Source organism: Merops nubicus, unplaced genomic scaffold (genome assembly GCF_000691845.1).
Source record: "Merops nubicus isolate BGI_N331 unplaced genomic scaffold, ASM69184v1 scaffold18898, whole genome shotgun sequence".
Classification (NCBI taxonomy): Eukaryota; Metazoa; Chordata; class Aves; order Coraciiformes; family Meropidae; genus Merops; species Merops nubicus.
The window spans coordinates 62,017-79,557 of NW_008625326.1; the positions used below are offsets into that span (position 1 = coordinate 62,017).

The 17,541-nt window shown below is 38.5% G+C and overlaps 1 protein-coding gene across 1 annotated transcript in view; it reads right to left on the bottom strand.

Moving 5' to 3' along the window:
* PEX5L (peroxisomal biogenesis factor 5-like) overlaps nucleotides 1-17,089 on the bottom strand; it is a gene marked incomplete at its 5' end in the record, with an annotated part of 39,301 nt that extends 22,212 nt beyond the window's left edge. The window contains 3 exons of the mRNA XM_008945647.1: nucleotides 507-618; nucleotides 15,184-15,288; nucleotides 17,024-17,089. Coding sequence (XP_008943895.1) covers nucleotides 507-618; nucleotides 15,184-15,288; nucleotides 17,024-17,089 — 283 coding nt within the window. The remainder of the gene's footprint in view (nucleotides 1-506; nucleotides 619-15,183; nucleotides 15,289-17,023) is intronic.
* Between the last annotated feature and the right edge of the window lie 452 nt (nucleotides 17,090-17,541).

Sequence of the window (17,541 nt, forward strand, 5' to 3'; positions counted from 1 at the left end):
GTAAAACCAAGAAGCTAAGAAATGTCTTAGATCCTTTCACTAATAAAGTGTCTGAACTCAGCCTGGATAAATTTTTCTGTTAACTCTTCTCTTTTCTCCGACATCCCATCCAAGTTTTTATTACAGAAAATCTTTCTAGAGTAAGAAATGGGTTTGGCTAAAACCAGACTAAATGTGACTTTCTCAGAGGTTAAAAGTTTGCAAAAACAAGGATGGAGAATTTATCAAATTGATATGTACTTCCTCTTGAATTTAAATAAGTTCCCTTTAATTCAACCCCAGAGATCTGGTAGAATATACGTGATTCGGATCACATCAGATTTGCACTAAAATATAATGAACAAAGTTTTTCCTACTAAAATATCAGGCAACTATAATTTAATACCAGCTTGTAATTTTGTGCAAACAGTAACAAATCAAGAAATCACTTGACAAAAATATAAAATGATTAGGATAAGACTAAAATTATTTCTTTCTAGTGAGGGATAGCAAAGGATTCCATTTACCTGCAGTATTTGATGTTACAGGCCTTGCAACAGCTTCTGGCTTAGTTTCACAGAGAAAGTCATCGATGGAAGGGCTCAGAAGGGGTCTGCTTTCTTGTTGCTCATTCACCAGCTAGCAACAAAAAATCCCAGGGTCACAGAGTGTTGTTGGGATGCAGAATTTAAAGAAATAAAACATCTCACAATGCCATGTGCTCTATTTCTGATTGTGAGACACTAAGATATTGCAATTAGAAAATGTACAAATAGCTCGGGGCTTAAAATAAAAAAAAAAAAAAGCTTTTGGGGCAAAGTTATATTCCAGTTTTACAAATTGCACAAAAAATAAAGCAGCAAGGTGATCTTTTTCCATAGGAATTATTGCATTCTTTTGTTTATAGGGCTAAAGTATACAAGGCCTGATGGGGGAAACTGCCCATCCTCTATCACCAGGAGACCAAGCAGGGCTTTATTTAATATTTGGAAGTGGTTTTGGTTTTGGTTTTTTTTTGTTTTCACAAGTAACACGTGTGACCGCAGAACTTCCACAATATTATTTCATCTAGCAAAGATGCATTAGCCCATTAAAGAGTAACCTGCTGAGGCAGAAAACACTTCTCTGCAATACAAAGACATATGGATGACAGTGGATGGAGCCTGGCGAAAGTACGAACTTCCTGCACGAGTTTTGATGGTGTGAAGACTCCTAACACAGTTTTTATTTGTGTGCAGTTTTCCCTTTTTAATGTAATTGCATGAATGCTTTAGTTTTCTGCTACCTAAAAGAAATCTCTGTATTACAGGCTATTTCACATATTAAGGATTAAAAAGATGAAACAGCAAAACAGTCTCAGAAATAGAAGTCTCCTCTCTGCAATCTACCTCTGACTGGAGGATCAGGACCTATGCTGAGTTGGATGGATGTCTGATAGTGTGGCCTGTGTTTACTTTATCTTTAATAATGTGAAAACATGTTTTTCCACTGTCTGTTGTTTTCATCTGGTGCTATTTCAGCTCTACTTTTATCCTCTCTGCTCTCCGCTCCATTTTGTTCTCACTCTTTATCCACTGTTGTGTTTTCAAAATTTTCTCTCAGATATATTTCAACTTCTGAATTTAGGATGCTAATGAAGACTAAAACTGGCAAAAAAAGGTCATTCTCATTTTATATTTTTTATATTTGTTAATGACTGGCATTTAGCTACTCTGGTAGCAGGATTACCTCTAAATTTATTGTAGCAAAACAGCTTAGAATCACTATTGTTCAGTATTTGATTTCTGTATTACAAAGTTGCAAGAAAAGACTGGAGCTATTGAAATAAAAAGCCTATTATTCAGATGGATCAAACATTTAAGCTGGTACCTAACGCTGACTGAGTGCGTAATACATGTAGTTGTTCAGTTGTCCAGGACCTTACAGTTTTGCACTGAAACACCAGTTTGCATTCGTAACATGGAAGACACAAATCTGGCCATGATACTGTCCCAAACTCTAATTCCTCATAGGCCAAACACAGACTGGAGATTGCACCTTTCAGGTGACTTAATCATGTGGGTTTTTAATTCTCTGAACCGATTGTCCAGGTTGCTGTCTCATTCAATGCATAGAAGTTACTTGCACAGAAGCTACAAGAAGTTGTGCTTAGATGCATGAAGTTGGTAAATCTCAACATTTGATTGGAAATTGCATTTACACCAGCTGCATACCTCTGATTTTCATTAAAGGTGCCTCTATGGTACCCACATTATCTCCAGGTCTGTATTTTTACCTAATACTGATATTTAAGACGTAGGAGGATGTTATTTTTCTGTTTATGATTCGGTGACAATCCTTACTAATTTCTATGGGTAAAAAAATGAAAATGGATGCCTAGTTAATTGTTGCCCAAATTGCTTCTAATATTTTAAAAGTTTCTTTATGATTCTTTTAAACCAGATGTCAGCAAAAATTGCTTGAATACTTTTTTCTTATTTACATTTACACATCCCATTCTAGGAACTAGCATTAGTCGCAAAGGTACAGCAGCTTTTACAAGTTGGATATTTGGATGAACATGGTGTTGATCAGAATGATTGTCTAAGCCTCTGGATCAGCTGGATCTTAAAAGAGCTATCCCGTGATATACTAACAGCATAAAGAGAAGTCCTACACCATTTAAAGGGGGACAGAAGGCAAGAAAGAAGAGGTTCTGTAGGAATCACTGTAAATGTGAAAACTTCATAGGAAATATTCTGGTTTTGTATCTATAAAAATGTATTAGTAGGGTACATTATCACATTATCATTATCATAAGATCTGGGTGCTTAAAAATTTTCCAAATTTATTCTCTGGAAATTTGCTTTAATAGGAAAGAATGAGGGAAGGAGGGAATGAAGAAGGATTATGAGAATCAAGACAGCCAAAGATCACTCACTGGCAACAGTGAAGAATAGAAAATCTAAAGATCAACTGGAAAGGCAATTTAGTGCCCAAACTTGCTGCAAGGGTAAGAGGATAAACTCTGGGAAGACCAGCAATAATGCTAAGAATCAGAGTTACGGAGCGAAAGGAGACTAGAATCCACAAAGATCTGAATTTCTCTCAGGCTCAGCTGATGTTTGAAGTATCATATGTCTGGCAAACATCTTTTCTCTTCAAAGTTGCTTATCTCCATCCCTAGAAACTCCTCTAATACGTTGTTTGATACCAGCAGTGTATTTTTCAAAGTCCCTTAATAAAATTCTACCACCAAACTGAAAGGAGATTAGTCGTAATATCCACTTCATCAATTTTGCCAGCAAACACAAAGATTTAATTTTTATGAAGTTGTGTCTTCTTTCTACTTCATTAAAAGCATTTTTGTTTAATTAGAAAACAAATAGTTTCTTATTTTCTGACTGTCTGTCTTTGTGAACTTATACACTGAATTCATCAGAGATGAGCCATGCAAATGGCTGGAGGAATAAACCCCACATTTTACAAGGAGACTAAGAGAGCTCGACTTGCTTAGGCTAGCAAAATGAAGACTGAGTGGGAATATAATTATTCTCCATGTATACATAAAGGGTGGTTAGATGACACTGGAGGAGGAAAGTTATTTCATCTATAGAGAAAGGCTGGCACAACAACAAAGAGATCTAAACAAGCCATGAATAGATATGGTCTGGGAATTAAAAGAATCCTTATAACCATCACAGCAGTGAAGTGCAGTACATTTTTTTAGGGTAGGGGTACAAAAAGCCTACCTATTTAAAATGTCTTTTGACAAGCTTTCTTCATGGCTGTTTGTGCTGTGATTACTTTTCAGAAGTGGACTGTGGCCCTGAGGATCCCTCTTAGTCCTACAGTCCCATGACTAAGAAGTGGAAGCTGTAAGAGTGTCTTATTAAAAGGATTGTTCCTGTGGAAATTAATCTGCTTTCAATTGAAATATTTATGTCAAAACAGATAGCAAGTACATGATCAAGTCCACTAATTCTCAATAAAAACAAACAATATACGTGAAGCAATAGTGCCCATTAGAAAAATAAGTTTTTGACGTGAAGCAGACATTTTATGATGAATGAAACTTTAACAGGTTGAAAAGTGCCATGAGCTGATATTTTTGCTGTAGGCAAGTGGGCAGTGGGGCAGGTTTCTGACATTACTGTGTATGTAATGCTACTTGGTAAGCCCTCCCTCGGTCTCACACTCTGAGTTTCATTTTGCTGCCTCATATATTGTACCAAATTTATCCCTAGTTTAAGTATGCTCAAGTTATTAGACTTATATCAGGCATGAATTTGGAGCAGCACTATAAAACATTCATGAGATGAAAACTATTATCTATATTAAAGTAATAATTTATGGTTCTCAAGCACCTTTCAGGGTGAAAATCGCAGAATGCTTTAAAACATTCATGAATCAAACCTGGCACCACTGCAGAGCTGGGAAGTATTATCTATCTGTGGCAGACAGGAGAAGCAGAGTGAAATTAAGAAAGCCACCCAACACCACCCGGCACTGGAGGCAGGAGCCAGGCGGCTGGGGCTGCACCGCTGCACAGGATTTATGTGAGCAATAGTTGTACATGTGCCAAGTGGTGTAGGCTCCGCCTGTGAAACTGTTGATTTCTGAGTACTAATTTAGTCAAGGAGTTCCATAAATTCTCATATTGTCTCTAAGAACTTCATTTTTCTTTATAAAATAATTTTAATTAAAGAAAAAAGCCCACACACTCCTTTAACTGAAGGGTATCTAAAATCTGTGGACGGTGATGTTCCCTACTACTAATACATCTGAATAGACATGCATAATATGAAATTCTCCTTCAAAATTCAAATTATTTTTCTATGACTGACTTCTGCACAGCACAATAGAAAAAGCTGCTTTTTCTCACCACAGTACTGCTATTGGAATTTTTTGATCCAAAAAGCACAGAAGTGGGGTTTTTTGGTGCTTTGGGAGAGATACAGGAAGAGTCAGAAGTGTCATCTGATGGCTGATATCAGCCCCACTACTTAAATATATTCAAAGCAAGAATCATTTAGCAGAGCTCTGAGACGGATCACAAAGGCCAGGACAGGCAGCACCTGTCCTGGAGACCATGTCTGCCTCAGTGCCTTCAGCCCAGGCCAGGCAGTCCTGCAGCCCAGAGCACCAAGAGAAATCACCTGGGCTCCATTTTCTGCACCCCGTCACTGCCCCTGCCCAGCTGTGTCCATGTCTTCAGCTGCCTTGGCTGCTGATTTTGCCTTCCCCCGTGCTCTGGTTTGGCTGGTGGTCTCCATGTTGCCCCAGAGCTGTTGTGAAAGGAGAAAGAGGAGGTGGCAGCAGCTCTCTGAGGTTTCTTCTCTTGGTGATTCTCAGGTCTGAAGAGTAAGTGTGGGCCCAAAGAATGGTGCTGGTGGGGGGTCAAAACCCCCCAGTCATGTGTGGGCCTGGGTGTGCTGGGGCAGGAGGGCAGACGTTGCTATGGGAGTGGCACAGCACTGGCCATCTGGAAGGCAGCAGTGGCCATGAGAGGTATTCTTCCTTCTAGCCTTGCTTTAGCTACCCCTGGTCACCCACCCAGCATCTCTTCCTCTGCCCTGTAGTGACCCCTAAATCCTCACAGGCCTGATTTTTCTCCCTTTGTCCCTGTAGAAGCGCCTTGCCTGGTAAAATACCTTCCTAGAGCCTTCCCAGATGCTGTGGGGAGCCCACATGAGGCACAGCAAGGGCCAGCCTGCTATTATGGCAGCAGAAAAAACTTGTTTTCTGCTCATCCTCAGGGCCTTTGGCTTAGAGTTTTAACGCAAGTGCGTCTTGCAGTGCTGGTGTCAGTGGTGACGTGTTTTCTGTGCCAGAGACAATGTGAGATTATGTATGCGTACAGCAACGGCTTTAGATTTGTTTTGTTCCTAGTGTACCTCTTATGTTGTTGTAAAACAGTTATGAAATGCTGAGGGAATAGTATGACTTAAAAATCCAACCAAACAAACAGAAGAAAAAGGGGTGGGGAGGCAGCTGACATGGCTCTGTTGTGAAAGGTTTCCACAGAGCAGCTTTGCTTGGCCTTAAGGCAGAGGGAGCTGGAGCACACCTGAGAAACAGCTGAGAGAACCAGCTTCTTACCTAGTGCTGCATTTACAGTTACTTATGATAATGTTCTCCTGCACACCCTGCCCTGCTCATGGCTACAAGTGCTTTCTCTGCTTTCTCTTCCTAGAGCGCTGGGCTTATTGCTGAGGGAGTTCTGGAGTACACTGAGGCGGTCAGTAAGGTATGGCTCTGATGTTCCATTTTATACTCTCTCTCACTGCATTCCCGAGCTTGTTTTGCTTGCACAATGTATGCTGTTTTGTTTCTTTTTTAAATGTTAGTAGGGCATAATGTAATGCTAGTGTATAAGATAAATTATTTGGAATCTAAACTTGGGGGTTCCAGTCAGGCATAGGTAGCTAATTAGCACCTATGCTTTGAGCACATGGTGAACTAGTTCTCTTAATTTAAGTGCCTAAATTCCCACCATGTTCAACAGGGAGAGAGAAATGCCTAGAAAAGCAAATCCAAAGGGAGATCCTGCCTGCCTAATTTAGGCTGTCCCTCAGGAGGCTTTCAAAGGCACCTACCTTTCCCACTGGCTATATATGGAATTTATTTTAGAAGGACTGGTTCAAGAGGCACCTAAAATTTAGATGTAATTAGCTACCTAAGTTAGTTGGATTGTATTCTACCAATTTTGTCATCTGAGGCTGATTGAATTACTCAAGACACCAATTCGGGAAGAAACAAAATATGAGTGGGTAATCCCCTATACAGCTCAGCAGCAGAGATGCTCCTGGGCACTTAGACCTTTTGCTATACTGCCTGCTCAGTGTGTTGGTGAGAGTGTGGTTGGGCTGCTGACTGCATCAGTGAAATGATCTGACCTAGAAAGCTCAGGGTGTGCTAATGTGCATGGGAGAAAGCAGAAACCTCTGAACTCGGATTTTGGAGGGGGGTGGGGAATTGTTTTTGAACATTAAGAAACTTGTCTGCTGCTTAGACAGAACTGGACAAATAAGTGAATGAAATTAATTTGAGTAGTTTCTAAGTATTGCACTGTTAACCAGAGGCATATACTAAGGCATCAACTAACTTGAATCACTAGTTATTTATATCATAGACAGCAATATTTTCTTTATAGGTAGATCATGATGTGCCAGGTGTGTGCAGAGAACCTATGGTGTCACTCACTAGCATAAGATGAAATTAATTGATTTCCACTAACTAGCTATTTCTAAAAAACTAATAAATGGGAACCACAACTAGAAATTGAGGTTATTGTTCTGTAGAGCATCACTGGAAGCGCTGACCTGACAGTTGTGTCTGTGGATCATTATCTTGGCAGGATTTAGAACTGGAAGACCTTTCCTGCTTGCTGAGGGAGGTTTGAAGAGGGAAACCCTAAAAAAATCAGTCTTGTGCTACAAGTTCATATTGCATGAATTATGGTTTTCTTTTCACTCAATTTTCTAGAATTTTAATAAATATTTCACAATCAGAATGACCACCTCACATACCTTATTTAATATTGTACAGTAGCTGATCACTACTTGACTTTTTGCCTCACCCTTACACCAAGGCAATACTAATTTTTTCTCTCTCACTCTAGTATGAATTTGTCTCAAAAACCTGATATGCCAGTCAAATATTTGGGATGCAGAAGAACAGGATAAATTCACAGGCCACACAATATAACTGGCTTTCACCAGATGTCAACTGAGAGAAGCTCTAAAACTGAGACAAATCCATTTCACTCTCCTGCAATGAGCACTTTGGTGAGTGTTTCCTCTCTGAAGATAAGTATTGCTCAACGGGTGATGACCAGTACTCTGTTGCTAAGTACTAGAAAGTGTGTGGAGTGGCCTGTGAATCAGAGGTGCCAATTTTACCTGAGATCACATAAGCTGTAGCCTGTGGGGACTAATGCGAACAACTTGCAGAGGGCTTGTGTGAAGTCAGAGAAGCTGTGGGAGGATGGCTATAGGCACCATTTTGAATACTTAAATTCCCATGCCAGTGGTGGTGTTTAAAACCTATGCTTGATGTCTAAATCTGTAAATGAGAATGTGATTATGCTGCATCTTTATCAACAGCACTTGTGTTTCTTGGTGACAGCACTTGCTGTGGTTGCTCTGTCACAGCAGTATCCAAACTCTGTTCTTAAAGTGCTGACCCATACAAGTTATAGCATGGTGTTGAAGGGTAGAACTAATTATCTCGCAGTTCACCATCTCCTTCTCTCTTCCTCTTGGTTTGGCTAAAGGAAACCAGACACAGGAATTGTAGCAGTTTCCTGCATTTTGGCTTTGCTCCAGCAAAGCACTTAAGCATGTCCTGCCAAACTGAAGGCTAAGCATGTGCTTAACTGTTTTGCTGGATCAGAGTCATGGGGGAAGGGGAGGAAATTTACTGTTGTCATATTTTGACTGACTGACAATGTGACCTTTAATACACTAAATCTCATTTTTATAAAAGCAAATTCATTTGTTTCATTAATACCTGCATGCTCTATGCATTTTTTGAGTAAAAGAAACTGTTCACTAAAACTGTGTCTCTCCTTCCTGTTAGAAGGTTATATTTACTTTACCTCCATTGGCTGTGTTGTTTTTGTGGTTTTACTCTGGGATTTGTGTTTTAGGCTCTCCCCTTCCCCATATTACTGTATGAATTGGAGAAGTAATCTACAACAGTGCTCAAAGACAAAATTAACTCATCACAGATCCTTAGAGGGCTGTGAAGTAATATAGTCTTTAAGTTACAGAATGTTCCTTTAAGGATTTCCTTAATTATTTCTGTAAAGTTTTTAGAAGTAGTTAGTATGTATTCCTAAAATGGCCAACAGCCTGCTAGTTAATTGAGGGATTAACAAATTTGACACAACAAGCTGAATAAATGCACTTTGGGAAAGTTTCGTAGAACTGGAAGGCTACAGAATCCAGTTATCTGCTGGGAGAGCCCAGAAGAAACCTATACTGTGGGAGGAGGCACAATTGTTGTGATGGTATCTACAGGGAACAAACAATAACTTGTGATGCTACATTCTGCTTTCTGTATCATTCAGTGAAATGACTATTTGTATGACAACTCCAACTGAAGAGGAATTCAGATTTGAGAACCACAGTTCTCAGAGGCACAGAGGATGAACTAGAGTGAGTCCTGTTTCCTTACAATGCAAGGATTATATTTGTACTCTTGCAGATCTCTGGGGTACAACTGTGAGGATTGCTTACAAAATATTAGACAATTATTTAATGTTTTTCATTAGCTGAAAGTAAGGAAGACTATATGGAACTGAGGTGCATGTACAAACTTGTGAACCGCCAGTGATCCATAGATATGTTCAAGAGTTCCAGCAGTAGTGGTCTGTGTACAGCCTCGTGCAGTGTTCTGAGTATTGTACACAATCAAATGTCAATTCAGATGACAGATGCACAATCAAATCTTCATGCTATAGAAGCATGAAGACTTTAAAATGAAGAAGAGAGAATTAACAATAACAAACATATCAATGGCTTATGCCATTCCTACTGATCTTCCACTGTGTCAAAAATGCCCTTTCTTAATTTCCCAAAATAAATATTTTACTGTACCCTTGCTGCATCTTTGTATATAGGCTGTAATTACTGTGAAATCATGCAGATTTTTCTTGTCTTTTCTGTGGATTTTTCTTTTAAAACAAGATTCTGTCACATATCTAGACTAAGGCTGTGGGTTTAGATGTGTTTCTGTGGGCACTCACAGGAAGCAAGTAATAATTTCTTCTTGTTATACAGTCTTTCTCCGCAGGGATCTGTCTTGGTCTGTGTGCTTGCTTTGAAATAGCTTTTTTTTTTTTTTTTTTGTAGACTGAAGAGCTTGAAACTCAAAAGCTGTGATTTTTTTTTCAGACTTGCAATTCAGTAGAACAGTGTCACTGCAAAAGGCAATTTCACTGAATATAGAACAATTGTAGTACATGGCTTGCAACTCTAACAGGACAGTATATTTGTACTTAAGTGTATTCATGAATGAAGAACCAACACATTTCTGAAAAGTAATTCCTATTCATTATTAACGTTAAAAAAAGAACAGGGTTAAACTGGTATAATATATTATTTGCAAAACAAATTTGTTCAAATCTTTCTGTGCCCATGGAATGGAAAGGCATTTTCAAATGCGTGAAACAGTACAGTTAATTCTTTATTTTATGAAAAAAAAAAAATTGCACCATTAATTCCCATGGTAATTTCAAATTAAAACTGTTATTTCTTGGAAAATGTATTTAATTTATGTGACAGAGAAATCTGTATGACTTCAGGCAAGCAGCCAATTTATGACTTTTAAGCATATTGTCAAGGCAGCTTTATTATACTCATGAGAATATTTCTGCTGAAAATATGCATGGTGCCCTGAAAGCAATATAGTGTTGATCAGTATTTAACTCAGAGGTAAAGAATCAATTGATATTTGTACTGCTAAGCACACTTTTATGCATTTTGGTTTTTTTACTCTTCTTGTCGTTACCTCATTTTAATAATAGTTGAGAAGAGTTATCAGGACTCAAGAACTGTCCAATGCTAAACTACTAAAAACTTTTACCATAAGTCAAACTAGACAGATTTGAGATATATGGGAAATAGTGCTAATTAATTAACCATGAATCCTTTAGAAAGAATATAAAAATATGATCTCATTTGTCGTCCTCCTAAGATCACTGAGGAAATTGCCTCTGTTCTCAGAGGGCAGGTTGGAATGTGCAGCGAATTATAGCAGTCCAGACTTAATTATTGTCATTATTTAAAACTGGAATGACTTTTGCCTTTTTTTTACATTAATATATATCAATTAGTAAAAATTGAGTTAATGCTGGTTTAGATTGGTATAAAAGAAATCAGAAGCTAATTACATTCCCTTTCTGCCGTTCTGCTATAATGTTATTTAGGAAACATTTATGGTACGGGCTGTAAGTCAATGCAAGTCTAATACTAAGAAGCTTAGAATGAACATGATCGATTCGAATGGGACTTTTGTATGGAAAACTGAGTGTGCAGTCAAATTCATGTAGTGAGTCCCTGATACACACACCAGAAAATCTACTGACAACACTGGGAGCTGAATATTTGCTATCTTTACTCTGTTTCCTTTATAAAATTGAAAGGAAATCTTTGAAATGTCTCATGTCAGAGTTAAAAAAATAAACCACTAAACCAACCAACCAACAAAAATGCCAACAAACAAACCAAAAAACTCCAGTAAAAAACAAAAAGCCCATCCAACCAAGAAAAAAGAAAAGTGGAATTTGGGCAGTGGAAATGTTTTCAGTACTTTACTCATAAGCCCTTGAACAAATATAGACGTGTTTGGATCAACAAAAGGCATGCAGATAAAGTTCACTTTAACAAAAAAAAAAAAATTCCTATCCTGAATACTAAATAATACCTCACAGAGACTATAAAAATATCTTAAGCATCTGTTGAAGTTGATTGGGGTGTAGTCATGAAATATATCCTTTTTTTTTTGACAACTTATGTTGTAGCCTGAATTTTTCATGGGGTAGGATGATTTTCAGCCTGTTTCTCACCATCTTTTTAAATGTCTTCTTTCCAGCTCAAATTCTAAAACTGGAGTGTTCTGCAGGTTAACTTTTAAAACTACCAGCAGTCGATATCAAAATCATACTCTCAGCAATGTCTGTGTAGCTCGCATAAATTCCCCATAAGCAGCTCCCATATTTTTCAAAGAGAAGTGGGGACAGCTTTCAACACATGCTTTGCATTTTGCTTTCCTATCGAAAGGAATTTTTCATGGGCATCCATTTCTGTTCCATATAATTCCAGAGTATATTTGCCAAGGATCATCTTGGACATGGCTCACCTCCTGCAGGTCATCTTTCTACTGTTTTTATAGGGATCCTACAATCACTAGCTTTTCAATTTATGTACTCTAATGAAGAATCTAATTTAGGTGTGATGAATCTGGGACAAATAATTCTTGTGACACTGTGAGATTTGTTTGTTTAAAGTTAGGCTGGCAAGGCATTTGGCATGCACATTTTCTACTGCTCAATAAAACAGTTAATCATATTTTAAAGTATAAGTGTGGATCGAACTACTTTATTGAATCAAAGCCTTTGAAGTTTGCTGACCTATAGTAAATTGGGAATTTCATAGCTGACTGTACAATTAAACTTCAACTCTAGGGGATATTTAGGTTTAAATTTCTCATCAGAAAGTAATTCTGAAGTGAGCTTTTTTCTCCTGACAAATGCAAAGAAGCTGTGAAAATGTTAAACAAAAATTTTAGTTTGGAATTCAAATAAAACTTCTATGCATTATTTTTGTCATTTATTTCTCTGCTTCCATTAGAAGTACATTGGCTCATAGCTTAACATCAAGTTACTCTTTGAACCTTCAGCAAACTTACTTTCAGTTTTTTTAGTTTCTATATAATATAAAAAAACCCGCCTTTTCTCATTTGTTCCAGTCTGTTCTGAATTATCTTTCACAGGTAAAGGGAGATGGCATCATGTTATAGAATTATGTTCTACAACACCCCCTAAGTACTGAAATGCTGAAATCTCACTCTCTGTTGATGCTTTAAGTATTAAATTTGGCAACTACTGAATGCTTTCTCACAATTAAAATTACTCCCATTGAAAGCAATTGAGACAGAATCACCAAAAACAGGTATCAAAAGGCCTATTCAATTACCAAGAATACCCCTCTGCTTATTGTCATTGCTGCTGGAATAACGGTCAAGGTTCCCAGTTGCCATATATTGGCATAGTCCCACTGGAGTCTCCAGTACTTTTTTTGGTTCGTGTTATTTGAAGATTTGCCTCTAGATCTGATGATATGAAATAATACCTGATGATGAAAAATGATCTGTGAATTGGAAACTTCATTAAGATTTCATTCACAGTACTTGTGTCAACACATAATTTGTGTCAATGTTTTCCAAGCAGGGATTTGAAAGCAGCATAACAATAATATGTGAATATTTCACTGTCGTCTTGTGTATTAGATATGTGTTTTTAACATTTTCCATAGGAAGACAGCAAAGAGGCATCTCTTAAAAGATAAATTCAGGTATCTCTGCACATCATCCCTACCTTTTTGTCTCAAAACAAGAATCCCTTCTTTGTGTATCAGATTCCACTTATGCTTCCTGTAGAGTCTGCTTCTGGAGTCAGACGTGATTAATCCTCCATTCATCAAACATTTTGGAAATGGGAAATTTAACTTTTTTTTTTTTTTTTTTAACTTCTAAGGAAGCCAGTACTGCTTTATCTGGGCTTGATCCTTGCATTTTACTTGCAGATTTCTTGCTTAGTTAGTTGTAGAGGTGGAGCTGTGTGGTTACCTAATGTAAATAATTACTTCCTAAGATATGCATGTGCCCATACCAGGTTTGGTGATGGTGATAACTTTGGAAAGACCAGGCTTATTCTCATGAACCAATTTAATCTGGCTTGGGAACTTTGCAACCAGTTTGGAACCTGCATGTTTCATTCTGTGAGCAGCAACCACATCCATCTGTTTCATCATGTAAAGAGCAGAGACAAACGCTGACGGTGATGGTAACGTGCATGGTTTGAACGAGGGGTGTATATGGACACACTGAAGAGACAGCAGCTCAAAACAACATCACAGCCAGACAGGGTGTGAATGATGTATGTAACACGGTCATGTAACTGTGTGTCACATGTACATGATGCAGAGATGGCTATGGGAAATACTCACTTTTTCACTTGATTCTGCTTCCTTTTGGCCTCTGCACCCCTTTGGTGCATAGCAGGGAAGTAGGTATTTGTGTTTAGTGGAAGAAATGACACTGACTAGCAGACACAAGCATTTTACTCGTAGACTTATCATTGACTATTGCTGAGTAGACTGACAGACAACCACTACAAATGGTGCTTCAAACATGGAATGAACCCAGGCTGAACTCCTGACCCTGTTGAAGCCAATAGAAGTTTTGCAACTTTTTTTTGGGGGGGGGAGATGGGTGTGTGTGGGGTTAAGGGGGGTAGAGGGAGCACCATTTTATGTTGGTTTCTAATTGTTTTTTAATCACTTAGTAGAAAATTAGAAATGATGCCTTAAAGCAAGCATCGTTTTCTTTTGTGCAATTGCTTCATAGACATTAAGAGTTCACCACAAGCAAATTGGTGTTCAACAGGGGCTGAGGAGGAGATGGCCAGACCTGGTTTCCAGAACAGATGATGACATTTCTATACGTGCATTAGTGCAGTGCACTTGTGATGCTCTGTAAGAGAAGTATGTGCTGGCCTTGCAGCTATCTGAAGTGCTTTTTAAAAGTACAGTAGCTGTTATTCTAAAACATGAAAGGAGTAAAGCAGGATTACAGATTTTGAAGGGTCTTGCTTAACTATGTGGTGAGATTACTTGTAGTAAACCTCATGATGAGTAGGAACAACTTGTGTGCACTAAGTATTAACGGTAAACTCAACGGACTTGCTTGGGGAACAAATTCATGCGAGTGGCAGGAGGGAATAGATCCAACTCCTGTAGCAAGAGGGAAGTGCTGTGTTTTACAGTGCCACTCAGCCACTGCTTTCAAGAAACTAATGAAACCACCTAAGGTTTGATGGCTACTCCAAGGTGTAGCGTTTAGTGTAATGTTATGTCCTTCCTTTGACTGAAGTTGTAGAAATGAAAGCAATGAGGCATGCAAATTAACATTCTGATCTGGACTGGGAGCAAAATCCCAGTGAGAGGTTAGGGATGGGATCTGAGACCTTGAAAATGGTACTACTGTGAAGTGCTTGGGTTTTGTTTTATATGTGCATTGCAAATGAGTCTTTGTAGCGTGAATACTGATGGTGCAAATTATAATTGAAATTTTAAATTGGTTTGCAATAACTTTCTGGTAACTGACATAGGCTGTACTTTCTACAGATCCTTTTATTTGGGGGAAAAAATGCACGTTTGTTTAAACTTTGATATCAGGCTATCTAAAAGCCCAAGCATTTACATCACTTATGCCACATGATTTTTGCCTGTGTCAGCGAGGCCACGTGAGGACGTCAGTGTGAGGTCCCCAAGCAGAGGGGCTCAGCCAGCACCGCTGCGGCCGGATCTGCGCCGAGGGGAAGCAGAGGGGCGCGTGGGGTTCCCCTCGGGCTGCGTGTGCCGGGGTTCATGGGGGGCTTTCGCTATCTCCCGTGCGCTGTGTCCCGGCCTCCTCAGAGCCCCGCGCTCCGCCCACCTGTGATGCCACAGTAAGGAGGGGCTTTTCTTCTGCAGACTCCTCCCTCGGAATCTCCTTCATCACCATGGCAACAGCTTTATCTGCCGCCCTAGAGCCTTTCCCCTACAACAGCGAAATCAACAATGGCGCGAGTCAGCAGCAGCCTGGCAACAACCGCTTCCCAGCAACACACCCCACCACCATCTCGTCGGTATGCTGGCGGCGCTGACGGCTGGAAGCAAAGCTTGGTTGAAAGCAGAATACACAAACAGTTTGAAAATAATAATAATAATAATAATAAATTCTCTGTGAACCCATTGGTTAACAGTGCAGCTGCGGTCTAGCCACAGACTTGTAACTTGTTAGAGTTGCCCCAATGAAGTCAATGGGAATACGACACTGCCTTGCTGGGGCAAGACTGGCTGGAAATATTCCAGTTCCAAGGAAGGATTTGAACCACCTGCAGGACAGGATCTCATAGGATTGAAGTCTGAATGATCAGCCCCTTGATTTAATTTTAGTAACCAAGAGTTTGTCTGTGATAAAGGTTTGCTTAAAAATAGCATAAAGTTGTTTTTGCAAATAAAGCGCAGTTCCTTGTAACTCACTGAGGCAAACTCCTCCTGAAGTTTGAATGTATAACCTTCAAGGCTAGGCCTACAGGGTTTATAGCTCTAGTTACACATTAAAAAGCAATTTACATAATATAAACAGTCTGAGTTTTTTTGCTAACACAATATATGGAGCCAAATTCTGCCATTGTAGGCATTGTTACAGTTTTCACAAAAATAGTCATTGTTGAACTTACTGTAAGGGTTTTTTTTAAAAAAAAACTTTACTTAAAATTCACTTAATGTATTGTAAATATTCACAAAAAGTTAAAATATTTTAACAATTTAAAAAATATTTTAGCCAAACAAAAAATGCACTAACATTGTGCCATACTCTTGTTTAAAAAGGGTATTTATCTTCTTGAATTCACACGGATTTCTGTATTTTGATCTCTTACACTCTTGCAAGTGGCAAAGTCTGAACATATGCAAAAAGCATAGCAGCCAAATTGTGTTATCCTGATGAACCTTGGCATGTCCTTGCTTTTGTACTTCAAAAGCTCCCATTGATTTCCATGGAAGTTTTAGTTGTGCAAAGACTGCAGGATCTGGCTCCATAAAAGCAGTATTTTACGCTAGACTTAAATATATTTAAATACTTAAAAGCCTAGTAACAAAACTGGTTCTTTACTACCACATCACATACTAGAATTACTTAGACCAGCACCATATTCCGTGTCAAATAAAACCCCACTATTGCTTATACTAACTACAGGTTGTTTCAGAAACGTTTCATCAATTGCAAGTAAAACCATAATATATTATTGCATTTTTCTGAACATATTTATTGTCAGGTCAATTTTAGCTTTGCTTGCTTGTGCAAAACATCACAGTTACCCTACAGAGAGTTCTTTGCATGCTGCAGGAAATTCTCAGAGCAGAAGTGTCAAAATGATAAGCATGCTGGATTTGTGATGCCTTTGATATCCAAAGAACTGCAAAGTCATTGTAAAATTAAATATATATCATTCAATGAGAATTATTTCTAATTGATAAGCATATCAAAGGTTCTTTGCCAATGGTGTATTTACTCGGTTCATGATTCACATGACATATTCCGGGTCTATGCAGCTCGTTTCTAGTATGGCGCGTGAAGCTGTCGTTAGCTAGCACTAATAACATGCTCTTTGATCTCTAGAAGATCTAGTCCTTTTGTGCCGAGTACTAGAACAAAATAGTTTATCAGCTAGAAAGGATGCATTGGAAAGCATGCAGTGCTTTTTATTTCTTGCAGAGTAAAAACCCACCAAAGCAAAGGTCAGGTCACTTTTTTGAAGACAGAGCCACTTTTTCTTCAAGGTTTCACCTACTGCCTGAAAAGAGTCATGATACTCGTATTAGTGCCTGCTCTTAACCTCTCACAAACATAACTCTGCAAAGCCCTGGGAGTGGTTGATACCATGTAGAGAATGTCTCATCGGTTTAAGGTGGCTATGGTACAATGCAGAATAGTAACCTGAGGAATTCCTCTGTGCTGTGGTTTGGTGTGGGTTTGGGTGGTTTTTTTTTTGGTTTTTTTTTTTTTTTTTTTTTGTATTTTTTGTGAGAAGATTTCATGTATTCGCTAGTCAAAGCAAGTGGTTGGATGCTAATTTTTTATTAGACCATTCTTTTAGCTTTCCTGAAAGACTACATGTAAGTCAGGTTGATTATTTCTGGCTACCTGGTCTATGGCATGAAAAATATTATTTGGAAACTAAAATCCACCAGGCAATTTCCTGGATAACAAAAAGAAAGGTGTTGTGGTGAAATAGCTTAAATCCTC